Source organism: Rhincodon typus, chromosome 19, assembly GCF_021869965.1.
Source record: "Rhincodon typus isolate 14 chromosome 19, sRhiTyp1.1, whole genome shotgun sequence".
NCBI lineage: Eukaryota > Metazoa > Chordata > Chondrichthyes > Orectolobiformes > Rhincodontidae > Rhincodon > Rhincodon typus.
In genome coordinates this window covers 36,117,330-36,144,806 of record NC_063350.1, presented here as the reverse complement: position 1 = coordinate 36,144,806, position 27,477 = coordinate 36,117,330, and the positions used below count along the sequence as shown (strand labels likewise).

The following is a 27,477-nucleotide window of genomic DNA, read 5'->3' as shown; positions in this document are numbered from 1 at the left end:
AAATAGGCCACTAAAACAATAAACAAAGCACTGGGATCCATATTAGGAGGGATAGAATTCAAAAGTCAAGAACTCGTGTTAAACTTGCACAGAACACCAAGTGTGTGAGCATTATAGTTGGTTTGTTAGTTCTACATTCCCTGTGGGCTTTCAAGAGCCATGGCACTTGCCTTTGTGTGTCAGAAAGTTCAGAAACTACAATGGCTCTGATGTTGAGTTTCTGACATCTAGAGATTAATTCACCTTGAAGCATCCACTTGAAAGCAGAACCAGAACTAAAGACCTTAAACATGACACAGTGACTGAAAAATCCACTTAAACATTCAGGAGAAACTTCTTTACACGGAGTAGATAGACTGTTGAACCCATTACCACTGGAATAGTTGTGATGAATAGTAAAGATTATTCCAAGCAGAAGGTAGATAAACACATGTACATAATATAAATAGCAAGGATGCATTGATGGGATTATATGGAGAAGAATGGGGGGGGAGATTTATATACATCATAGACATGGATATATTGGGTCAAGTAGCCTGTTTCTGTACTGCAAATGCGTGGAGATTTTATGTGAAAATATTTCTATTTAGGTACTGTATTTGAATTCTGAAATTCTAATATGTATGAAATTAGTGCAAATCTATATAGCGTGCCAAATGTCCTTGGGACAAAATACTGTGATTGTCTAATGGTAGACAAAATCTCTTAATTGCTGAAAACGCCTCAGCAACCAGTCAGAAATTTAATTCTATTCACATTCCATGATTGCCTGCAATTTTGAAACACTTGGAACACAGATTGCCCTTTACCACTTAACTCAATTGGCTGAAAATTCTGAAAAAGTAATCAAAACAAATGTGCTGGTCCTTCAGTTCATGGTCTTTCAGATAGCTTCCCAAAACTGTTATTACATCTTCCAATTTTCCATGAATAATTGCACAGTAAATTTATTAGGAATAACATAAGATTTCACTGCAGGAGAAAGAATATTTCATTCTTCTTTATAGTCATGGAAATCATGTCTGATGATCATTGCATTTTAAGGTTGCAGCATTGAAGAACTTATTTTGTTAACAACTTTTGTCTAACAGGTTTGTCAAGGCATATGATCCAGAAGGTTTTGTTACAGTAAACGAGGAAACAGGTGTTGTGACAACAGTCCATGAATTAGATCGTGAATCTCCTTATGTGAAAGAAAGCATTTATAAAGTTATTGTTCATGCCATTGATGACGGTAAGTCTGTAATTACCAAATGATCCTGCAACAATATTTAAAACTGTTTTGCATCTTTCAATTCTATTAGTTCACTTGATTGGGTGTGTCATGGTCATCGTTGAGTGAGATATCAGCAATAAGGATCAGGTCATTTTTCTATTCTCATAGTTTTATTATCTCACCAACATAAGTTATCCTTAAGAGTAGTTCTAACTCTGCCAGTGTGACATTATTTCACATTATATTTTGTTGCTCTCTGGGATCTCAGTTACTGCAGAATGGTTGGCAATTTCAACAGGTAAATTTTATGAATTGGCTATTGTTAATTTTTATGAGGCCTTGCCTGATTTGAAGTAAGTTCATGCAATTTTATCTCAGCTAAAATTCATATTTCTTCTCAGATCAATACACTTTTAGCTTCCCCATTTCTGCTTCAGGAATTTCACCTTGAAGTTTGGAGTTTATTAACTGTAGGCTGAAATGTGGTGTGACAATGCTGTGGCTTTAAGAGGTTATTTTGTCCTGTCCTTTTTTTAAAAAGAGAGATTGAACGAAAGGTTATGAGCAGCCTGTAAGAATGTAAACAGCTTGTGAGGCCTTGGGGTTTTGTTTTAAGTTGCTACAATAGAAGCAGCCTAAATGGGTGTTGTTGAGCTTCCACAGAACCAGAGTTTTTAATTTAGCTTTCAGCAGTTGCTGTTGGGCTCTGGAAGAAGTGAAAGCTATCTTTTCCCTCTCTCAGTTACAGCCAAAGCTGGGGTGTTCTTTGCCTGTTGTAGGAGTTGCATGTGAGACAATCTGTTTTCTGAATTTGCCCTTTGCCAAGCATGTGTTTATGGAATGTTACTATTTTGGAGAAGTTAATTAGTAATATTTACAGTATCTATTATTCTGTTAGGTTTTCCAATAGAGTTAAATTATTCCAAATCCTTCTTTTTTTATTATTTTAAGTATTGTGGATGAATAAATGCGCTTGGCTTTAAATCTGATAGTTTGACCAATCAAATTGCATCTGGAATGCAATACTTTGTATTTACCCTTAAAATAAGAAAAAGTTAGGGTGCAGACTATCTTATGAATATTTTGAGGGATTTGGTTTAGTCCATAACAGTGGGATATTTTCTTTGTTGTTAGATCTGCCATTAGATAATAGCATTTTTACTGTTCAGATTTGACTTCTTGCAATGGCAATTCTTTTTTCTCCCTTTCTATTGTGTTTGACACTTGGAGTCAAGATGTATATTTCTCATTTTATGCCAGCATAGAGAATCATGGGAATTTATTTGTGGATTCTAGTTTTAGATGTAGAAAATAACATTTCTACAGTGGGAGTAGACAAGCAGTGGGATTATACCTGAGAAACTTGTCACTGACATTCCATTCACTCTTGTCCAGAGATTGCATACCAAGGAATAAATTCCTGAGTGCATCTGGAGAAACCTCTATATTTCAACAGGATAAATACATTTTCTGACCTATGGATAGATTTCACTGCAGAAAAATCTCTGCCCAGTGCAGTGAAGGTAGCCATTATTACACTTCACTTTCCACTACATCCCCCCCAAGTCAAGACTAGGAACACTTGCTGAATCAATCAGTCATTGATGTGCAGGTACACATTATGTATATTAAAAAGTGATGGAGCTACCAAATTCATTGCAAACTCAATTGAAAAGAGACAACAGAGTGAGAGGGCCTGGACCATTTGGAAGATTTCCTGAATGCTGAGCTACTTGGATTGCATAAATGATCACCTTGAAATGCATAAAGAGGATACAAGTTGCAGTTTTTTTTACGAGGTATAGTATTGCAACCAACTGAGCCAAAGTTGACAACAGTCCTATCATCACTCTTGTTGGGATTGTTAGGTAGTTCCAGTCTAACAGTTATATATTAGTGACGCTGTAGCATGAATATAAAAGTCCTTCAGTTTTTGGAAATTGGGTAGTGTCATCTAATACTGGAAAGATGAAACTTTAACAGTGACACTGGGCTGAGTTTTTTCCAGCTCCATTCCGACAAACTTGCAGATGAGGGAAAAAGAAAATTAGAAGTGAGCGTTAATGGTTTGGCTTTCCAACACAATCCTGTCACCTGAGAAGTATTGGTTGCTTGGTGTATGTGACTGTGATGCCTAATTATGTACGTCAAGCAGAATTTGAGGTAATGTATCATTTCTATCAGGTTGGTAGTGGTGGAGTGGGCCTCTGTCACATTGGGAAGCTACCAGCATTGTGAAAGCAGCATTCCTGCAGCAAGCTGGGCATTCAATGAAGCCAGAGGCTCCACGTCCCCAGCTGGGAACCAGTGTCAGGCAAGGCCACATCTAGAGTCCTAACACTTCTGCAAGAAGGAATTCCCAATGATCTGAGGAGACTAGCAGCTTGATCCCTCTGAAATTAGATCTTTACATGTTCTCCTGGTGAGGCTGCCAAGGATCTAGAGCTGCCAGCTCTCTGATTGGGCCTGTAGTATTATAAATTCACCCATCATAGGATATTAACAACAAAGCGGATAATTAAGGATTTACCTTTGGGAATATTGTTCTGCCAGTCTTGCTCACAGCATGTATGGGTTCAGGATAACATTTGGCCCTAAAGTTGGGGTCCAAAAAATATTTCCTTTTTTTTTTGCAGAATATTGAATCTCCAATAAAGGGTAAATGGGATATGTAGATATTTACGTTATAGCTATGGACATAGAAGCAAAGAGTTTAAGGCCTGTAATGGACAGACTGCCAAGTATGAAAGTAATAAAAGAGAGGGAAAACAATTATGTTGTAATGGGAAATTGACACCAAAGCAGAATTTTTAGTACTGGAAAATTCCTGTCTCTGAAAACCTGACTTGGGGAGAGCGGCCTGGCTAGTCAAACTCTTTTTGAGGGGTAAGATGTTAGTGGGAGTCAGGCTGTCAACTCTTGTAAGGATTTGAATGTCCACACAAGGGCTCCCCAGTGCAGGGGCCAACTGTTTAGAAAGACAACTCTGGTCCTCTGAGAACTGCGACGTTTCATCATAGATACAAATCAAAAATCAGCCCTCTAGCTCTAACCTTGTACAATCTCTTATGCTCTGATGCACTGCGTATCCCATTTATACCAGGCCATGGCTCCTTATGAGACACTGACTCTCCATGATCACTGATTCTTCCCATGGTCCCTCATACCCTCCATGCTAATCTAAGCCACTGTATTCAACCCTGCATCATCCTTATGATGCCAATTTTGTGTCAGCTCATGCTAACCCATACACCACACCTGCCACCCTTTGCCCTTACACATTCTTTGCCATTGACACAGTATCCACAATGGACAGGCCTCAGGGCCCATGTTGAGATGAAATAAAATAAAGTTTTAGGTGCCTTTTGATGATTTAATTATTAAACAAAAACCCTTTGTTGATTTTTTTAAAAAAAGGCAATATCTACATTTAACTTCCTAGGCTACTTAAACACACAAAAAAAATTCATATTCACTGCAAGGACCAGTGAAGGGTCCACTGCTTTTTGTCATTTATATAAGTGATTTGGATGTGAACCTAGAAGGTATGGTCAGTAAATTTGCTGATGACACCAATATTGGTGATGTAGTGGACAGTGAAGAAGGTTACCTCAGAGTACAATGGGATCTGGACCAAATAGGCCAATGGGCTGAGGAGTGGCAGATGGAGTTTAATTTAGATAAATGTAAGGTGCTGCATTTTGAAAAGGCAAATCAGGGTAGGACCTATATAGGTTTTTGAGAAGATTTGTAGCTCGGGTCATGGATGAGGTTGCAGACTTGCTCGCTGAGCTGGTGTGTTTGATTGCACTTAATGGTAAAATCCTGGGGAGTGTTGCTGAACAAAGAGTCCTTGGAGTGCAGGCTCGTAGTTCCTTGAAAGCGGAGTCACAGGTTGACAGGATAGTGAGGAAGGCGTTTAGTATGCTTGCCTACATTGGTCAGTGCACTGAGTATAGCAGGTGGAAGGTCATGTTGCAACTGTACAGGACATTGATTAGGCTGCTTTTGAAATACTGCCTTCAATTCTGATCTCCCTGCTATAGAAAGGATGTTGTGAAACTTAAGAAAAGATTTAGAAGGATGTTGCTAGGTTTGGAGTGTTTGTGCTATAGGGAGAGGCTGAATAGGCTGAGGCTATTTTCCCTGCAGTGTTGGAGGCTGAGGGGTGACCTTATAGAAGTTTATAAAATTATGAGGGACATGGATAAGTTAAATAATCAAGGTCTTTTCCCCAGGGTAGGGGAGTCCAAAATTAGAGGGCATAGGTTTAAGGTGGGAAAGGAAAGAACGGAAAGAAAGATTTAAAGGGACCAAACTTTTTCATGCAGAGGGTGGTACATGAATGGAATGAGCTACCAAAGGAAGTGGTGGAGGTTGGTTAAATTACAACATTTAAAAGGCATCTGGATGGTTATATGAATAGGAAGGTTTTAGAAAGGTATGGGCCAAATACTACCAAATGGGACTAAATTAATTTAGGATACCTGGTTGGCATGGATGAGTTGGACCGAAAGGTCTGTTTCCATACTGTATGGCTCTATGACTCTATGATTTGGAAGTGCTGGTGTTGGACTGGAAAGGGCAAGGTCAGAAGTCACATGACACTAGGTTATAGTCCAACAGGTTTTTTTGAAATCACAAGCTTTCTGAGCACTGCTCCTTTGTCAGGTGAAGCCTATGACTCTGTATTCATTACTCCATTTCGGGTGGCTCAGTGGTTAGCATTGCTGCCTCACAGCACCAGGGAACAATGGGGGAATCCAGAATATCAGTGCTAAAGATAAGGCCAAAGCATTTGCAACAACATTCAGTGAAAAGTGCCAAGTGAGTAATCCATCTTGGCATCTACCTCATGTCTCCAACATCATATGTACCACTCTTCAACCAATTTCATTCAATTCATGTAAGATTGAAATCAAGACTACATTTGACTGAGTGTGGTACTAAGAAGCCCGAACAAAACTGGAGTCAAGAGGAATTGGGGGAAACTTCTCTGCTGGTTGGAGTCATACCTAGCGCATTGAAAATGGTTGTAGTGGATGGAGATCTGTCATCTCAGCTCCAACACATCTCTTCAGGATTTCCTCAGGGTAATGGCCTTGGCTCAATAATCTTCGGATGCTTCATCAATGACCTTCCCTCAGTCATAAGGTCAGAATTGTGATATTTTATTGATGATTGCAGAAGGTTCGGCACCATTTGTGACTCCTTGAATACCGAAGCAGTCTGTGTTTAAATGCAGAAAGACCTGGGCATTATCTAGGTTTGAGATGACAAGTGGCAAGTATCATCTGTTCCTCATACATGCTAAGCAGTGACTGTATCTAACAACAGAGAATTAAACATCACTGTAACACCTGCTATCAACATTCTGGACGTCACCATTCACCAGAACTGAACAACATAATCCATAAAATTGCTATGGTTACAAGAACAGGTCAGGAGGTAGGAACTTTGCAGTGAGTAACTTATTTTCTGACACTTTTTAATTAATTCATGGGACATGGGCATGCTGGCTGGGCCAGCATTTAATACCTATCCCTTGATGCCTTTGAAAAAAGTGGTGGTAAACTGTCTATTTGAACCACTGAAGTCTATGTGCTGCAGACTTCCCAAAGTCTGTCCACCATCTACAAAGCATAAGTCAGGAATGTGATAGAATACTGACCACTTGCCTGGATGAGTACAGCTTCAAAATCACTCAAAAGCTTGACATCATCCAAGGCAAAGCAGCTAGCCTGATTAGCACTACATCCACAAACATTCACTCCCTTCACCACCAACATAAAGTAGCAGCAATATGCAACACAGAATTTCACCAAGACTCCTTAGACAGCACCTTCCAAACTCACGACTGTTACTTGTCTAGAAGGACAATGGCAGCAGTTGCGTGAAAAAATCATCACCTCCAAGTTCCTCTCCAAGCCACTCACCATCTTGACTTGGAAATATATCCCATTCCTTCAGTATTGCTGGGATAAAATCCTGGAACTCCATCCCTAAGGGCATTGAGTGTTAACCTACTCCAAGTTGACAGTAGTAGTTCAAAAAGGCAGCTCACTGCTGTCCTCTCAAGTCACTAAGGACAGACAATAAATGTTGGTTTAGCCGATGGTGCCCATGCCCTAAGCATGAATAAAAAAAATGTGAAAACTGATTTCCTTAGCATACTTCTGGTCAGAAATGCCTGCTTGGTATATTTGTCCCTGAATTTGAACATGACCAGACGGAAAGATTTCTCAGGATAGTGTGTCTAACGTTAAAAAGGATGAGGAGGAAATTTAGATGAATACTGCCACAATATTTCATCTCCAGCATTCATGGTTTTCTGTTATTTCAATTGATGGTGCTATATTCTTACTGGTTAAAATAAGAGCCAAAAATGTGACCGACTATTGGCTGCACACTTATTGCAAAAGCAATTTGTTGTTCACATATTTTTCTTTTCTTTAGGGATACCGCCTCAAACAGGAAGTGGTTCTTTAAATATTGTGTTGACTGATATTAACGACAGTGGGTCATATTTGATTTCTACATATGAAGAAATGTGTGATGATGGAGGTATTCAGCACGTCACTCTGACAGCAAAAGATGATGATATGGCTCCATTTGGTGGCCCGTTTCACTTTGAACTTCTAGACAATGAACAAAATATAAATGAAAAGTGGAAATTAGAGCAAAAAAGTGGTAGGTGGTGAATCCAAATCTATTAACATGGTTCAGTACATAATTTTTACTTCAGAAGCTTAGTGAGAAATTGATTTTGTCAACTAGTAATGATAAGTAGTTTGTTACATTCAAGGAATTTATCGTAACTTATACATACGTTGATACAGTTTGGTGACTTTTTGGCAGGTTATTCCATTAAACTTGAAAGAATGAAGAAAATTCCTATTGGAAACTATACCATACCCTTGCTAATTAGAGATAGACAAGGTGTAGTGACAAAGAACACATTACATCTATGGATTTGCAATTGTCAAGATGGAAATACCTGCCCTCCGTCTAGTCCACCTCTAGCTGCCTTATCTGCATCTGCTATTGGTCTTCTCTTTGGAGCATTATTGCTGATATTGTGTAAGTAAGCATAAGCTCACATCGACATACAACTATCCACACAAAAACAAAGTCGTGTAACTTTAAGCAATTTATTCTAAAACTCGACTGAAAAAGAAAAATCTTTACTTTTTCTAATATAATTTAAATCCATTCAAATATTGTGGTTATAATTTTTTGGGTATTTTTAGCAAAGTTTGCTGATCTCTGAAACTGATTCTTTGGTCTACACTCTCATTGACCAAGGCTCCATGTCCAGAAAATGGATTTGCAAAATTTACGCTCATGCATTTTGACGAGGTTCACATTGGGATTTCACAAGGGTGATCCTTCTAGAGACACCTTCTAAACCAGCATTACATTTGCTGATAATTATTTCAGTAATCAATGATACTGCAAACAATTGCTTCCTGACATCTGTCTTAGAAGTTGCAGTATTTTAAGCAACGTTGTTAGAATAATGGAAGTTGGTTGGCTCATTTGGAGAGATGTGTAGCAACATGGGCTTGATTCCCATTCCAGCTAAGGTAGACTTGACACCTCCCTCCTCAACCTGTCTTTGAGAGTGGAAAGCAATAGCAAACCACCACTGACGAAACAGCCAAGTAAGACAGTTCAGGAAGAAGTATCAGCAGATAATGAATAAATTGGGGCTGTTTTCCCTGGAGCAACGGAGGCTGAGGAGTGACCTTATGGAAGTTTATAAAATCATGAGGGGCATGGATAAGGTAAATAGTCAAGGTTTTTTCCCTGGGGTGGGGGAGTCCAAAGCTAGAGGTGATCGGTTTAAGGTGAGAAGGGAAAGATTTAAAAGGGACCTAAAAGGCAACTTTATCACACAGAGGGTGGTGCATGTATTAAATGAGCTGTCAGAGAAAGTGATGGAGGCTAGTCCAATTACAACATTTAAAAGGCATCTGGATGGGTATATGAATAGGAAGGGTTTAGAGCCATATGGGCCAAATGTTGGCAAATGGGACTAAATTAATTTAGGATATCTGGTTGGCATGGATGAGTTGGACCAAAGGTCATTTTTTTTATTATTTAACAAGATGTAGGTATTGCTGACATGTTTGCTTCATTTCGCTTCAACTAAGTAACTTAACAGGTACTTCAAATGGCAATTAAGAGACACTCACATTGTTGTGAGTCTGGAATTGCATGTAGGCCAGACCAGGTAAGATTGCAGATTTCCAACCCGAAAGGAAAGTAATGAATTAGATGGGTGCTTACAACAAGAATCAACAATGATTTCATGACCATCGTCACTCAGACTAATTTTAAATTGCAGAATTTATTATTTGAATTTACATTCTAACAGCTGCCATGGCAGGTTCTAAACCCACTTCCCCAGAGTATTAACTTGTATCTCGAGATTACAAGGCAAGTAACAACACCAGCAGGCCACAGACTCATCACAGACAATGGCCTACCTTCAAAATACACACCCATAATTATGACTGAAAAAATAAATACTGTTTAAGTAATTTTTAGTATTAAAAAAACACAGAAATGCTTCTTTAGGAAGATATTTAATTCTATGTATTGCCCTCTTGCAGTAGTTAGTTTTTTATGAGTAACTCATATATTTGCATAATTATTTTATGTAAAGTTTGCTATTAGACAAAGACTAATTCTATTTTACCTTGCATTTTTTTATAGTTGGCTCTTGTCTGATTTTATTTATGACACAGCAACATTTTCAGATTTTACCTCCTGAGAATTCCAAAGGAACACTGATAATGTACAACCAAGAAAGGCCTTGTATAGAAATGAAAGTAGGTAAAATCTTATTAAAATTTTAATCTTTTGTGAATGAACATCTGAATTGGTAAGACCTATTAAAATGTTTGATAGTAAACAATTTTTGTGAAAGAGAAAAGGTGTGATCCTGTAACAACAAGGTGCAGGGCTGGATGAACACAGCAGGCCAAGCAGCATCATAGGAGCAGACAGGCTGACGTTTCGGGCCTAGACCCTTCATCAGAAAAGGGGGTGGGGAAGGGGGTTCTGAAATAAATAGGGAGACAGTGGGAGGCGGATAGAAGATGGATAGAGGAGAGGATAGGTGGAGAGGAAACAAACAGGTCGAAGAGGCGGGGATGGATCCAGTAAAGGTGAGTGTAGGTGGGGAGTTAGGAAGGGGATAGGTCAGTCCAGGGAGGACGGACAGGTCAAGGGGGCGGGATGAGGTTGGTCGGTAGGAGATGGAGGTGCGGCTTGAGGTGGGAGGAGGGGATAGGTGGGAGGAAGAACAGGTTAGGGAGGCAGGGATGAGCTGGACTGGTTTTGGGATGCGGTAGGGGGAGGGGAGATTTTGAAACTTGTGAAATCCACATTGATACCATTGGGCTGCAGGGTTCCCAAGCGGAATAGGAGTTGCTGTTCCTGCAACCTTCGGGTGGCATCGTTGTGGCACTGCAGGAGGCCCAGGATGGACATGTCGTTTGAGAAATGGGAGGGGGAGTTGAAATGGTTCGCGACTGGGAGGTGCAGTTGTTTATTGCGAACCGAGCGTAGGTGTTCTGCAAAGTGGTCCCCGAGCCTCCGCTTGGTTTCCCCGATGTAGAGGAAGCCACACCGGGTACAGCAGATGCAGTATACCACATTGGCAGATGTGCAGGTGAACATCTGCTTGATGTGGAAAGTCTTCTTGGGGCCTGGGATGGGGGTGAGGGAGGAGGTATGGGGGCAGGTGTAGCACTTCCTGCGGTTGCAGGTAAAAGTGCCGGGTGTGGTGGAGCTGGAGGGGAGTGTGGAGCGGACAAGGGAGTCACGGAGAGAGTTGTCCCTCCGGAAAGCAGATAAGGATGGGGAGGGAAAGATGTCTTTGGTGGTGGGGTCGGATTGCAGATGGCGGAAGTGTCGGAGGATGATGCGTTGGATCCGGAGGTTGGTGGGGTGGTACGTGAGGACGAGGGGGATTCTTTTTTGGTTCTTATTGCGTGGACGGGGTGTGAGGGATGAGGTGCGGGAGATGTGGGAGACACGGCTCAGGGCGTTCTCGACCACCGAGGTGGGGAAGTTACAGTCCTTGAAAAACGAGGACAACTGAGATGTACGGGAGTGGAATGCCTCATCCTGGGAGCAGATGCGGCGGAGGCGAAGCAATTGGGAATAGGGGATAGCATTTTTGCAGGAAGGTGGGTGGGAGGAGGAGTATTCTAGGTAGCTGCGGGAGTCGGTGGGCTTGAAATGAATATCGGTTTCTAGGTGGTTGCCCGATATAGAGACAGAGAGGTCCAGGAAGGGGAGAGGTGTTAGAGATGGTCCAGGTAAACTTAAGGTTGGGGTGGAAGGTGTTAATGAAGTGTATGAACTGTTCGAGCTCCTCGTGGGAGCACAAGGCGGCGCCGATACAGTCATCAATGTAACGGAGGAAGAGGTGGGGTTTAGGGCCGGTGTAGGTACGGAAGAGGGATTGTTCCACGTAACCTACAAAGAGGCAGGCGTAGCTTGGGCCCATGCGGGTACCCATGGCTACCCCCTTTGTCTGTAGGAAGTGGGAGGAATTGAAAGAGAAGTTGTTGAGTGTGAGGACGAGTTCGGCTAAGCGGATGAGGGTATCAGTGGAGGGGGACTGGTCGGGCCTGCGGGACAGGAAGAAGCGGAGGGCCTTAAGGCCATCTGCATGGGGAATGCAGGTGTAGAGGGACTGGACGTCCATGGTAAAGATGAGGTGTTGGGGACCGGGGAATTGGAAGTTCTGGAGGAGGTGGAGGGCGTGGGTGGTGTCACGGACATAGGTAGGGAGCTCCTGGACCAAGGGGGAGAAAATGGAGTCTAGATAGTTGGAGATCAATTCGGTGGGGCAGGAGCAGGCGGAGACAATGGGTCGACCGGGGCATTCAGGTTTGTGGATTTTGGGAAGGAGATAGAAGCGGGCGGTGCGGGGTTGGGGAACGATGGGGTTGGAGGTTGTGGGTGGGAGGTCACCTGAGGTGATGAGGTTGTGGATGGTTTGGGAGATGATGGTTTGGTGCTCAGGGGTGGGGTCATGATCAAGGGGGCGGTAGGAGGAGGTGTCGGAGAGTTGGCGTCTGGCCTCGGCGATATAGAGGTCAGTGCGCCATACTACAACTGCGCCTCCCTTGTCCGCGGGTTTTATAGTGAGGTTAGGGTTGGAGCGGAGGGAGCAGAGGGCTGCACGTTCTGCAGGGGAGAGGTTGGAGTGGGTGAGAGGGGTGGAGAGGTTGAGGCGATTGATGTCTCGACGGCAGTTGGAGATGAAGAGGTCGAGGGAGGGTAGGAGGCCTTGGGGTGGTGTCCAGGAGGAGGGGGTGTGTTGGAAGCGGGAGAAGGGGTCAGTAGAGGGAGGGTTAGGTTCAGGGTTAAAGAAGTAAGCGTGGAGGCGGAGGCAGTGGTAAAACTGCTCTATGTCCAAGCGTGAGCGGTATTCGTTGATGTGTGGGTGGAGGGGGACAAAGGTGAGCCCTTTACTGAGGACTGACCGTTCGTCCTCACTAAGGGGTAGGTCTGGGGGGATGGTGAAGACTCAGCAGGGCTGGGTGCTACTGTCTCCTCCGGAGCTGCTGGCTGTGGAGGCTGTGGGCGGAGTTGCGTCGACGTCGGCTGTGGGCGGAGTTGCGTCGGCTGTGGGCGAAGTTGCACTGGCGGTGGGCGGAGTTGCGTCCGTGTATGTGGTTTTTCATTTGTTTATTAGTTAGCAACTGATTCACTTTTTGTTTGTTTTCTTCAACTTTATTCATTAGAAAATCCTACAAATTCTAAATGCAACTTTTTTTCTGATTATCAATTTCGTCATACGTCATTAAAAGAAATAGACCAGACAAATCTTATATTTGCGGCATGGACATGACAATTGTTAGGACATACTTTCGTCTGGATTTGTCTAAGCTTTAGAACTTCTTAATGACAAGGGGTATAAATATACCTACAACTACTAAGTATGAACTATAGATTATTTCCTTAAAATAATATGAGGATCTATTATTCTTTTTTACTTTCAGGATATTCCAGAGAAAGTGTCTATTGTAAAACAATCAACTTGGGGCAGTGAAGCAATTGGTTCCTTCAATAACTTAAATCTTGATAACCAGTTCAGGGTAAGTAAAAGAAGTAAATGTTTTCCTTCAAAGAAATTGCAAGGTAGTCAGATATGGAAGAGAATGGGTTTTTATTAAGCATTTCTATGTAAATGTATCTTTTAATTTAGAGCAACTTGAACTGGAAAATCGTGAGACAAATGTATTATTACTACTAATTTTTGAAACTCAAAAACTTTTGGACCTGGCTATCATGAGGTTGATTTTATTAAACTGCAGCAAATGGTACTACATGTGGCATACTTTTGTGACTGCTGTAAAGGGCAATTCCCGAAATGTAGCCTTCACAATGCTATAGATTCTGTGCAAGCAGAGTTTTATACATACTATTGAAAATATATCCATGGTTCTAAGAAAAAGACAACAAGCCTTAACACGAGATGGTCTGTTTTTAGCAGTTGAAGCTGCCAAGGCTGCTAGAAAAGTCTTGGATTGTTTAGAAGAAATCTCTAGAAGCAGAAGAACTGTGAGAACGTCAGAGAAGAAAAGTGTCCCCAAGGCTGTTGAGGACACTCGTAAGTGAGCTGAGTTAGCAGCCTGTATAGGGGTCCCAGGAAGAGACACTAACTAAGGAGAATGGAATTATGTGAATGCACAGACACAGGAGTCAGGATCACAAGTGAGATCGTGAGCTGAAATGTTGTGGTTGGGAGGTCAGGCAGCCATGGTTGTCATGGAGCCCTGACTGAGTTGGAAGTATACTTCCACTCCAACATGCAGATACCCCACGCTGACTGACCCCCAACTTCACAGTTTTCACTGAGCAGGCAACTATTTTCAAGCCTCAAATTGGGTCAAAGTAGAAAACAGTTGGGGAGGAATGGAATACAGCATGCCAGCTGAACCAACAGGTTCAGACAGATTGTTGTGGGGGTAAAAGGGTTGAATCATTTTTTTCTGATATTTGCAATGAGACCATTTAAAATAGCTTTTTTTTGTACAGGATTAAGTGTTCATGTTCTTTCTTTTGTTTAATAATCTTTTTTGTTCTTTTTTTAAAAGTACATTGGCAACCTTTTGAGAATATGATCATTTACTGACCTAAACTAAAAGAAAAATGAAGCTTATAAGCAATCAAACCAAGTTTCATTCTGGGATTTGACTTGATTAGCTGGGAGCATTGCACTTGTCACCTTTCTGGGGCCAGGGTGGTGTCCCTTAATCAATGGTTATCATTTAGAGTCTAATGAGGGAATTTACTGTGGGGTCCTGATGAGTTTCCCAGCTCTGCCCTGCCCTGCGCCCTGCGCCCAGCCCCTCTACATGCTGTTCTCATGATTCTCATGATTCCCACTCCATAAATCTATCCCTATCATACTACTTGCCTGTAGCCTGTGTTGCTTCTGAATTCTGGGACTCCACTTCCTGCCTTTCAGATCACCTCCCCAGTGGAACTGATGAGCAGAAGAGTTGTAGCCACAGAGTCATAGAGTCAAACAGCATGGAAGCAGACTGTTCGGTCCAAACAGTCGATGCCGAACATAATCCCAAATTAAACTAGTCCCACCTGCCTGCTCCTGACCTATATCCCTCTAAACCTTTCCTTTTCATATACCCATTCAAATGCCTTTTAAACGTTGTAATTGTACCAGCATCCACCATTTCATCAGGAAGTTCATTCCATATGTGAACCACCCTCTGTGTAAAAAAATTGCCTCTTATGTCTTTTTAAAATGTCTCTCCTCTCACCTTAAAAATGTATCCCCTACTCTTGAAATTCTCCACCTTAGGGAAAAGACAACTACCATCAACTCTATCTATACCTCTCATTATTTTATAAACTTCTATCAGGTCACCTCTCAACCTCCAGTGAAAACAGTCCAATGCCCTATACAGCCCTTTCTTTATAACTCAAACATTCCATACCCAGCAACATCCTGGTAACTTGCTTCTGAGCTCTCTCCAGCTTGATAATATCCTTCCTATAACTGGGCAACCAGAACTGGATGCAGTATTTCAGAAGAGGCCTCACCAATGTCCTACACAACCTCAACATAACGTACCAACTGCTATACTCAAAGGACTGAGAAATGAAGGCAAGTGTGCCAAATGCCTTTTTAACCATCCTGTCTATATGTGATGCAAACTTTAAACAATTATGTATCTGCGTCCCTAGGTCCCACTGTTCTACAACATTACCCAAAGTCCAACCATTAATTGTGTAAGCCCTATCCTTGTTTGTTGTACCAAAATACAATACCTCACATTTATCCAGATTGAACTCCATCTGCCATTTTTCAGTAGATTGACCCATTTGATCAAGATCCCTTTGTAATCTTAGAAAACCTTCTTCACTGTTTACAATGTCACCAGTTTTGGTGTCATCCACAAACTTGCTAACCAGGCCTTTTATATTCTCATCCAAATCATTTATATAAATGACAAACAAAAGAGGACCCAGAACCATCCCTGTGAAACACCGCTGGTCACAGGTCTCCAGTCCGAAAAGCAACCCTCCACCATTGCTTTCTGTCTCCGACCATTAAGCCAATTATGGATCCAATTGGCAAGCTCACCCTGAATCCCACGAGATCTAACTTTACTAATTAGTCTGCCATGCAGAACCTTGTCAAAGGCTTCACTAAAATCCAAATAAACAACATCTACTATCTGCCATCATCAACCTTTTAGGTAACTTTCTCAAAAATCTCAAACAAGTTTGTGAGAGACATGATTTTCCTTGCACAAATCCATGCTGACTATTCCTAATCAATTTTTGTCTCTCTAAGTGTCCATAAATCCTATCTTTTATCATGCATGATTTCTTCCCCGAGGACCTGAGAAGAAGACCTGCGGATGGCCTTGCCACTGCCTGAGAGAGCCTTGTGATGAAAAGTCATCCTGGGTTCCTTGGCAGCTCTTCAGCCAACCGGTGAGGCCCCCTATGTCTCAATATGATTTTGCCCCTAAACTTTTGTCTATTTATCTTTCTCTTTTTGCTGGCATACCTGCTGAGTAAATTCTAGCATTTTATCTGTTTGTCAGATTTCCAACACATTATTTTGCTTTAGGTCATGTTCATTTCTGAGGTCATTTACCATGGTGCAGCTGTCTGTAGAGGACAGCTCTCTTTACTCTGGCTCAATAATCTATCTGTTTCCCTAAACCTGGCAGAGATATATACCTTAGATAACAAGGTGTAGGCCTACTATCTTAGAGATATATACCTTAGTGGCTATGGGTTGGTTAAGACCAAAGTGTGGGCATGGGAATTGTGGGAGAAATTTTATAGAGGCAGCAGAGGTCCCAGCTGACAATTAGAAATCTAGGTTACCCCCGCTGGAAAGGTCTAGCAGTATAATGTGTCAATAAAGTAGTTGAGGATTTACCAGTGGTCCTTCTACAGGATCAGTTCCTTCAAGGAGTTGGTACTGAGGAATATTGATACAGCTAGTACTGAGAGCATAGTAACTGGCATTGTTGGACCCAGTATATCATCTGCACCTTTTCAAATTCCATTTCACCCACATTCCACAGTTGCTATGAAGAGAAAACTATGGATGGTGTTTGCATTCCACCCCATGCTGACATCACTGATTCCAAATCATCCCTTGATCATTTATTCTTTTAGAAACTGAAGACCTGTTACCTGGTTAGCCATCAATGTTTCTTTTAGCCATGTAGCAGATACTGGGGTGGCACTGCGTAGTCGAGTACTAGGCCAGGCAAAAACACCTGCAAACCAAATGTAACAGAAAAGGGCAGGTTGAGTAGATGCATATAGCATGTATCATTGTAGGCTTTGTTGAATGAAACAAGTGTAGAATGATTAGTTTGTGGTATCTTCAATTTTAGGATTTTGACTGAGAGAGGACATGTAATGGCCTATAACAGAGAGAGAGGAAGGTGTAGAGCAACAGTGTTGTGGGGATTCCATTAAGAGAGTAAGAGTTTAATAAAGCTGCTCATTCTTAGTCTGTTCACAGCCTCTTTCTTTTTCCATCCATTAATCAGACAAATGAAGGAAAGGAAAGGGTAATATTTCTGACCAAAGGAAGCCCAGAGAGTATGAAATAGTCAAGACTTTTGTCATCCCTGCTAAGTCAAACATTTAGTGTAAGCTTGAGTATCACCACAGTGCCAAGCTATTGAAGATTATGGAAAGCTTTTGGTTTGGAACAAGGTATTAGTCACCCAATCAGGACATTGAATGGTTTACCAGGAATGAAACCAGACTAGCTGTTTTAGCAATTTAAATTATTAATCATAGAAGACATTGTTTCTTCATTGCAAGCAACTGTAGATTTGGAACAATGCAAAGATTCCTTGGGTGGGGCAGTCAAAACTATTTAAGACCTCAAAATGGATTGGCTTCATAAACCATAAGTCTTATTTTCCTTTTTGTTTTCCATGGTGATCAGTCACTGAATATATTCTCAAAAGGCTACCAAAGTACTTTTAAACAAAGTTATTGCACACAAAAGAAGAAAACAAACATGAATTACTTCACACCATACAAGAACTGGTTGAAGTGGCCTTATTGCAGATGTTAGAAATAAAGATTCGATCCTTTTACCCTCAACAATGACTTTACAGACCCTCGAGCCTCAGGGAAGGGTTACCCTATCGCCACTTTAAAATTCCTTGTTCAGCTGGCATGGCTATAATTAGTCTCTGGAGCTTTCTTCTTACTGGCTTCTAAACAATTTCAGAGCTAATATATAGGTTTTCCATATTATCAGATACCAGCAGTTTTCATCTTCTGGATTTTTCTTCAAAGCCATTTAAGCCATTTACCCGACCCCAACTTTTTGAACACTACTAAATGAGCAGTACTTTTTTGCTCTGACTGAAGATGCACACATTGGCTGGCCTCCTGGATGTTTGTCTTTTTGTCATACAAGACTCCTGTAGTTAGGCAATAGCAGTTTGTTTTCACTTCTACCCTAGTTAGTAATACAATAAACAACTTCTGGTAACATAACAGCACTCACAAAACTCAAGAATGAAACTATAATTATGTTTTCCCCTTCTTAATGCACACAATAAGAAAAAATCAAGCTTAAATTAATGCATTGTTCTTTCACCTTAGAATGGCTTTCCAAATAATAATAAGATATCATGAATCTTCATTACAGTTATTCTTAGTTTAATGATGATGTCCCAATTTTTCCAATGCTCTCTAAGGTTTTAGAGTAGATTTGTAGTCGGGTTATGGATGTTGTGTTTCATTGGCTCATCGAGCTGGTTCGTTGTTCCACAGACGTTTCATTACCCTGCTGGGTAACATCATCAGTACAGCCTCTGATGAAGCGCTGTTGTGTTTTCCCGCCTGTTATTTAAACTCTGGAGTCTGTTGAGCTGGATTACCTCATTTCCGGTTTTCCTTCGCAATGGAGTGCATACAGGGTCTCTGTCTCTCTCTCTTTCTCTCTCTTACTCTCTCACTGTATCTTCTGTAAGTCCTACTCCAGGGGGTGACGCAATTCTGTGATGGTTTCCTGAGACTTTTTTTTTGTCTTCGTTGGCATTGGGCCTTACTTATCTGTTAGATTTCGGACTCCTGTACCTCTTCCATATCCTGAGGGGATCTTCAGTTGTGATTTCTTCATGTGAAAGCCACTGGAGTTTGCTGCTCATCTTGGATGTACTGATGCTTTGGTTCCTTTTTCAACCTCTCTGTGCCTTCGTTGTATTAAGGCCAAAACGATTTCAATGAAAGCGTATGTGGAATATTAAAAACAAAACAGTTTCTGTGTAATATAAGCAGTCAGCATTTACATCTCTCACAAATGGCCGTTTACCTAATCCTGGATATGGTGGGACATAGTGGCCTCTGATAAAGAGGGCCATGGAATGCTGGTCCATGTCCCTTTGACACAGTGGAATTTATTCCAATGTATGCAACAAAAACCATGCCACAAAAGTAGAGTAGCAGTTTGTTAGTGTGGTAGGATTACTGAAACCTTGTAACCTACCACTTATCTCACACAATACATTAGAAAGGAAAATTTCATATAGGAGAATGTTTCCAAATACTTACAGAGGAAATCAATTCTGACATCTTGAATTGTCTTTCTGAATCATGGGCCGCACTTTTAACATCATGTGTGACTACTTCTGCTTTGCAGGGATGACTCTGATCAACTTATAATGACCAGTGACATGGTCAAGATTGCTTATGGCCATGATTTGTTTCCCACGTAGTTTGTCACTATATATGGTTCACGTGCAGAATTCTATGATTACAGATGTCTTTAACCTATACTAAGTAAAGGCCTGATAAATGCAATCGACTCTTGAATGGCGTCACAGGCAAACAGAGTACACTTCCTCAGAGTAGGAAAAAAAGACTTACTCTGTCCAGTAAAACTGTGGTTGCAGCCCATTTTCATTTCTGTTGTGCAATTTAGATCAGGATAGAAGAGTACACATGTAGAACTTTGCAGAGTGGGTTGTCGGCTCTGCCTGTCCTTCTAGGGAACTCTCCTCTCACTTGCTCCATTGAAAAGATTCTTAATATATTTTCATTCACTTGTGGGATGTGTGTCGCTGGCTGTCTAGTAAATATTGCCTGTTCCTATTTGCTCTTGAGAAGATGGAGGTGAGCTACCTTCTTGAACTGATACAGTACATGTGCTGTGAGTTGACCCACAATGCTCTTAGGGAGGGAATTCCAGGATTTTAACCAACAGATGGTGAAGGAACAACGATATATTTCCGATTCAAGATGGTGAGTAGCTTAGAGGGGATTTTGCAGGTTTTTGTGTTCCCAGGTATTTGCTACCCTTCCCCTTTTCAAAGGAAGTCATCATGAGTTTGAAAAATGCTGTCTAAGGATCATTAGTCCATTTCTGCAGGGAATCTTGTAGATAGTACACACTGCTGCTGCTGAGCATCGGTGGTGGAGGAAATGGCTGGTTGTGGATGTGGTGCCAATCAATTGGACTGCTGAATAGTGCTATGCTGCTTGAATGTTGTTGGAATGCACCCATCCAGGCAAGTGGGGAGTATTCCGTCACACTCCTAACTTGTGACTTGTAGATGGTGGCAGGCTTTGGGCAAGTTACTCACCACAGTATTCTTAGCCTCTGACCTGCTCTTATAGCCATGGTGTGTATGTAACGAGTTCAGTTGAGTTTCTGGTCAATGGTAACCTCAGGATGTTGATAATGGGGGATTGAATTTTAGTAACACCATTGAATGTCAAGGGGTGGTTAGATTGACTCTTATTGGAGATGGCCATTGCTTGGCATTTTTGTGGTGCAAATGTTATTTGCCCCTTGTCAGCCCAAGCCTGGATATTGTCCAGGTCTTGATGCATTTGAACATGGATTGCTTCAATATCTGAGGAGTCATGAATGTTGCTGAACATTGTGCAATCTTCCATTAGGGATATTTGTGGAGCCTCCTCCTCTGGTGAGTTGTTTAATTGAACTCCACCATTCACGACTAGATGTGACAGGACTGCAGAGCTTAGGTCTGATTCATTGGTTGTTTGATCGCTTAGCTCTGTCTTTCGCTTTCACTTTTGCTATTTCTCATGCAAATAGTCATGTTTGGTAGCTTCGTCAGGTCTATGTTAAGTTTCCTTTCCATCTCCACATGTTTCCGGCTAACACTTTCATTTAAGTCTTCATCTCCCTATGTTAACCCTGGGTCCCATGTTTACAGCTTACTTATGCAAACCGTTCAGATGCACTGTCCTATGTTAACGCTACCACCTTTGATGAGCCACCTCCAGCAGTAACTTATGGCTTTCCATGCTTTACTGTCTCCTGTCCTTACATTTTTAGTTTCCCTTTCACAATTATTGTTCCCCTGTATCCCAGCATGCTGCCTTCAATCTCCACAACTGGCTTCTTGAAATTGTCGCCCACTGAAATGACCACTGCTAATCTCTCTCACTTTCGGTGAACAGACTCCCAGTGTTGACCATCACCTACACCCTGGGCTGACTTGGTAGGATATCCCCAAATAATGAGTGACCAGACCCCTCTGTGACTGATCTCTGTGCAGCTCCACCAACCGAGTAGCCACTGGTCTCAGACTGGTTGCACACGAACTGCGGGATTGACCATGACCCACTCCCTGGATTGTAATGAAACAGAAACCCTGATCCTGAACCCCCCCCAAGCAGCTGAATGACAGTTACCTTAGCCCCTGAACTGAGATCGGACAATACCCTTGACTGACTGTGGTGAACCCTTTTGACTGTGGAATACAGCTGTTAGATTTTAAGACACAAATATTTTGTGGAAGCACATTCAATGTGTTTGTCTTGAAAACAGCTGCCCATGATGCAAGTGTGACATTGTTGTAGCATGGTGCTGTACTGCAACATGTTTACTGCTGGCAAAGTTGATAAATTGCCTAGTTTTCCATCTGCACAAAGAGAAAAGGGAAGACAGAAATAATGTGAAACTGCAAGTTCTGAATGATGTAGCAATGCACAACAAGACAAGGCAAGTCGGAAATAGAAGCATCAAGTTGGCCCAAAGTCAATGAGTGCAAAATGAGTAAGCTAAGAGCCCTGAAATGTACCCTGAGATGTACCCTACTCAAATGTACAAGGTGAGTGTGCAAAAAGTCACCCAGCAGCAAGATTGCAGTGAAAGGTATCAGTGAGTTCCAAAATGTTGTATTGAAGTGGTGAACTATATTCTAAGTAAATCAGAGATGTGCCATGATGATAATGCATTGAGGCTGGTGCTTGCTGGATAAAGGATGCAGTCAGTCCCTCCCATGGAGTGTATCCTGAGATATTAGGGATGGCTGGCCAAGGTGGAGACCCAGAGGTCCAAGTGGTAAACTGAAGCTGCCAGATGACCTCTGACTTACTTGCCAGGATATTGCTATTTGCTTCTGTCTACCTGGTGGGGGTATAGTAAACTGTATACAAGTGAGGCTGGATTAGGGATTAATGAGATACTAATGCATGTAAGTGGGTTTCTCACCACTCACTAATGAGATTCTCATATCACCAGTAAAACATCGGATGGAAAATTGGACTTCTTTTTCTTGATGTCAAGAAGCTCATTTTTCTAATCTCGCCTGGCTGACTTGCCATTGCATCTACCACTCAGGGGCTGGATAGTTTCTGCCCTCAGTCTCTCCTACTCCCTTTTTATGATGTGCAAAGCTCACATACAAGTATACATGACTACTCAGTATTATTATGTGACGGATCCTTACCATAGTCACTTTGGTGAAAGGTATATCAAGTAGATTTGTTGTCACCATATTCTTTATAGGTTGGGGTCAAAATGGCTTGACTGGTCTGGTACGGAAAAGCAAGATCACTTAGTGGCCAACCAAGAAAATCCTGTTGTCTTAAACAAGATGTGTTTAATTGTGTGATATAGGGGTGTAATTTATATATATTTTAATATTATTTAGTTTTGAGCTTGGATTTTTTAATTTGAAGGAGTGGTATATCAGTTTTCTGTATGTCTGAGAACAGGTGCAATTATTAACTTGTAAACATTTCTGTAGCCATGGTGATTTCTTTTAAAAATCAGTGCGAGAGAAAGACTTCCTGGACAGTAGTGGACTTCTGTTTATGCTGGGAGAGCTTTATGAGCAAACAAAGTAAACAGTTGTGTGTTAGATTGGAAGTTTAGAAGGTAAGAAATTGAGATTTTCTTCTTTCGCTTAGGGGCAACACCCATATCTTGAAAGAACTTCCTTCACTTCAGTTTGGCAGTTCTGCAGGGTTCTCGCCTGGAACTGGAAGTATAATTGTTAAAAAAATAGTTTACCTCAGTATAAAGAACTTAGTCAAAGTTCTAGACCAGAAGTGTTTGGTTAAAACACTGAATTTTTGTGAAACTTATGCTCTTGAGGCTCCAGCTACCTTATAAAACTGTCTAATGGGGGAACAAAGGCTATTCACTGCTACCATGGCTGATAACACTGCTACACACGCCCCTGATTGACGCCTGGTGGAGATACAATGCTGCCCATGCTTTGACTAGGGTCATAGTGCAGTAGAGTATAGAGCTGCTAAAAATATGATTTCACTGATTCAATCAGTCTAGGGGAGCTCCTCCAGTATAATCTGGCCAGAGTATGCCCCATTGTGCTGACAAGGTGTGCCTTGCATGATTAGCACAGGCAATGAGGCGCTATTTTGGATGCTGAGGAAGTAAGAGAATGGAAGAAGTTTTCTGGGGAGCAGGAGGCTTTCCCTGTCCATGGCAGAACTCGGCTGCATTGGTTGCTACAAGCCTGGCAGGGCCTGATTGACACCTGGTTCCAGTCGTTGAGAGCTGAACACAGCAGACAATCATGGAATGCGAAATAGTTGTTGGCCATGATGCCAGCATTTAGTTTATATTGTGGAGGTGAGCTTGCAGCCTTTATTGGTTTTGTTTTCACTTTTGATGAGTGTAAATAAAAGCCTGTGTTAAGACTTGTCTGATTGTCTGGCTGTATGTGATGTTCCCCTTTTGCACAATGACAAGATACTGGTCTATAGTGAGCACATGGGACACAGTAGCTTGTACAGACCTACAGATGACGTTTAGACAGGGTGTACCTAAGGACAACAAAACTGCTTGATCTAATAGTCAAACAGGAATGAAAGTGAAAGAATGGGGTTACAACAATACAATGAGGGAGTGTCAGCCATGCCAGCAAAGTGCTGTGAACAGCAAAGATTTGTGGATTGCTAATGCTGGTCCATGTGCACAAAGGCCTCTTAAAGATGGTGTGGGAGGGGTGCTGGTCTTTTGGCAGATATCTGGTAAGTGCAGAGTTATATCAAGAACAATGCCTGGTAAAATGGGGTTAGAAGCGGATGTGAGGGACATCACAGTGGTGGGGCAGTAAGTTAATGAGGCGAATTTGTTAAGATGCGACAATTGATCTCATGGCAAGACACCCTCCAAAAAAATGCGACACAACTCACATTTAAACAAATAAGTGTAAGGTTCAGCCCTTATTTTTATAAACATAAAACATGGCCTCATAACACTCAGAAGTAAAAGCGTGAACAACTGCGCTTTAGTTGTCATGATTGAATGGTGGCACAACAATAAGTGTCAATGTTTCTATTGGCAGTTCAGATAGGCAATATGTTGAGGTGCTTTGAGACAGAAGAATGAGGGGAGCTGCATGGTACATTGGTCTGCGGAGTGTTCTTCAAGACATTGAGACTTTATCGAATCAGGCTTCATTCAAGTTGCCAATCTTATTGTACGAGGTTGGATTGTGCTTGTTGCTTGTCTGGGTAGAATAGCAAACAGAATCTGATCATGGGAAACCCCCTTCCCCTCCCCCTTTTCTGATGAAGGGTCTAGGCCCGAAACGTCAGCCTCTCTGCTCCTATGATGCTGCTTGGCCTGCTGTGTTCATCCAGCCCTGCACCTTGTTGTCTCGGATTCTCCAGCATCTGCAGTTCCTACTATCTCTGATTCAATTTTAACCCCACTGCGAAGCCTCTTCTAAGGAACCCCCTTCCCCTCCCCCTTTTCTGATGAAGGGTCTAGGCCCGAAACGTCAGCCTCTCTGCTCCTATGATGCTGCTTGGCCTGCTGTGTTCATCCAGGCCTGCACCTTGTTGTCTCAGATTCTCCAGCATCTGCAGTTCCTACTATCTCTGATCATGTCTAAACCTGAAATCCATTTCAACATACTTTACTGACAGGGACTACAGATTGATTTTCCTCCTCCCTCTGTCCTTTCATAGTATGCCAATTACTGTAAATCAGTTAACTCAAGACTAACTGAAAAGCAAACCTCTGGTGCACTAACAATCTTAAAATAAACAGATAGATGTAATTAATGAAGGTTAACTGAATGATGTGATTAAGTCATGGTGCACATTTCTTTCTGGGAGCAAAACATGATTGGCCCAAAACAAACAGCCACAAGGATTATGCTTGACGTAACAGTCCTCATCACCTTGGAGGGGTGGGCAGTGGAGGTTGCAGACCAGCAAGAGGAATGTGCCTGTGCTGAAGATCAGGTTAGATAATGTCCAGCCATCCATTCAGAAATCCTTCAACAAACTGGCCATCAGTCAAATATGTCTTAATGAACGTGAAGATCCCTCAGAGGATCGAGGCCAGCCACCACACCCTGCACCAAGTGAATAATGTGTTTAGAGGTCACATTCTGGTGAGCACAGCACTGGTACGTTTCTGCAACTTGAGGTGTAAGAAACAGCCAAGCCCTCTGACATTCAGAGGACTGCTAGAGGACAGGCACTTGCTAAGGTCAGTATAGATAATGAGACACTGAGGTGATGAAGGTGTATAGGAAAGCAGGGAAACATCTGTCAGACCATCCGCAGACTGGAGAGAGGGTAGAAGAGTCTGCCCAAGTTCTCACTGATGACCTGACTTTGGCATATGAGTTCGTAGCTGCTTTTATGGACTGGGCAGAGGCTGCTGGGGTGACACAGATGGATGGCATCACAGAACAATCTGTATTTGCCAGATAAGAATTTAACTGACAATTCTCATGAGTTTCTTGAATATGGAGAGACTTCAGTTCCTGTACTGCAAGCATTTGCTACTGCAAAGAAGTCGTCTGTTCATGAAGGAGCCAAGTTAGTGAAGAAGTTTGTACTCGAGAGTTTAGAAGAAGCAGTCTAGCATGCCAGGTACATACCTCATACCATTGAATTTGTGAACACGTGTGTTTCTTGATTTTGCCTAACAGGATTGTGCCAGTGATCATAACTCCAGTGGCTGGAGTATTAGTAGGTATTCGTGACATGCTAATTAATACAAAACAGATTGACAATTTTACGGTCAGGAAACTGAAGCATCCTGAAAGGCTCTGCGAACTCAATAGCAAAGCTTTAACCTGCTGTTTGAAAATGAATGTTTTCCCTCTCATCCAATTAAATTCCCCTGTTCACCATTCTACAAGGTCTGGGCATTTTTGAAAATTTTGCCATTGTGCATACAGATCAAACTATAAATAAGGAGTCTTGCAGAAAGTTCCATGCACTCCAGCAACTTTATTTTGGGAGCCTAAAGAGGATTAGACCACAAACACATCATAAAGCAGAGGAGAAATGAGTCCAGCTCCAAGTATGCAAATACATGTCACAAATAGTTCAATGATCTCACGAGTGGTCACAGTCAGTGCATGTATCTGCAAATGCCCAACCCATAATCTGCATGCAGCAGGCCAAGCAGCATCAGAGGAGCAGGAAGGCTGATGTTTCGGGCCTAGGCCCTTTTTCCTCCTAGGCCCGAAACGTCAGCCTTCCTGTACTCTGATGCTGCTTGGCCTGCTGTGTTCGTCCAGCTCTACACCTTGTCATCTCAGATTCTCCAGCATCTGCAGTTCCTACTATCTCTGAAATAACTACCCATAATCTGCATGACTGCTTTCACACAGATTCAATATACCATTCCCCTTATCACTCTACTAAGCCAATCAATCAGCCAGTGTTCATACCTAACATTCAAGTATTTCACCACACCCTCCTACATTTAGAAAAAGATAAAATATCACATCCACAGCTCGCAGCCTGCACACATGGGCAGCAATTCAATAATTAGCAATTACATTACCATCACCATATCTCTGACAGGTTCTGTCCTGAAATAAACATTGATGCATGACAAGACATGGGAGAAAATGGTACACAGGAGCAACAATGACTGCGATTGTGACCAGCAATGCATCTGAAATAATGAGGGTGAAAGTGTCATCATATTTGAGTCCAATTATTACAAGCTATTTCCCCTCACGTGCCACATTCTCTGACTTACAAGCTGCAAATGACGAGAGTGGATACTTTACCATAACTCATCCCTCATGCCTTTCTCCTTTCTCCAAGAACTGTAACACGGTGGAATAGTAGGAGCTGGAAGATGACCAAGACTGAAACACGTTTTTTATCTCTTTAGCGTTTTGGTTTGCAATCAGTAATTTGCTGATTTTTTAGATTGTTTGACTCACCCCCAGATCCCTGGTAGGAATGTGAAATGAAGAAGGCAGTAGTCAGGTGTTTCAGGAGAAAAGAATCTCTGTGTTTATTAAATACAAACGGTGAGTAACATACAAAAAAAAGGCAAAAGTAATAAACAGTGAAATTGACACAATCAACTATACAGAGGACAGTAACTAAATACACTATTAAATTAAACACAGGTTAACCACTATTAGAAACTAAACAACAGTTTTAATCACAGACACTTTAATCAGGCATCCTACCCTTGGGGTCCCTGC

At 41.9% G+C, this 27,477-nt stretch overlaps 1 protein-coding gene across 1 annotated transcript in view; it reads left to right on the top strand.

Annotated features, from left to right (window-relative positions):
• The window catches only part of LOC109912758 (cadherin-like protein 26), an 81,159-nt gene that overhangs the window by 42,368 nt on the left and 11,314 nt on the right, over positions 1-27,477 (top strand). The window contains exons 9-13 of the mRNA XM_048608430.1: positions 1,092-1,234; positions 7,673-7,906; positions 8,075-8,296; positions 9,938-10,053; positions 13,246-13,341. Coding sequence (XP_048464387.1) covers positions 1,092-1,234; positions 7,673-7,906; positions 8,075-8,296; positions 9,938-10,053; positions 13,246-13,341 — 811 coding nt within the window. The remainder of the gene's footprint in view (positions 1-1,091; positions 1,235-7,672; positions 7,907-8,074; positions 8,297-9,937; positions 10,054-13,245; positions 13,342-27,477) is intronic.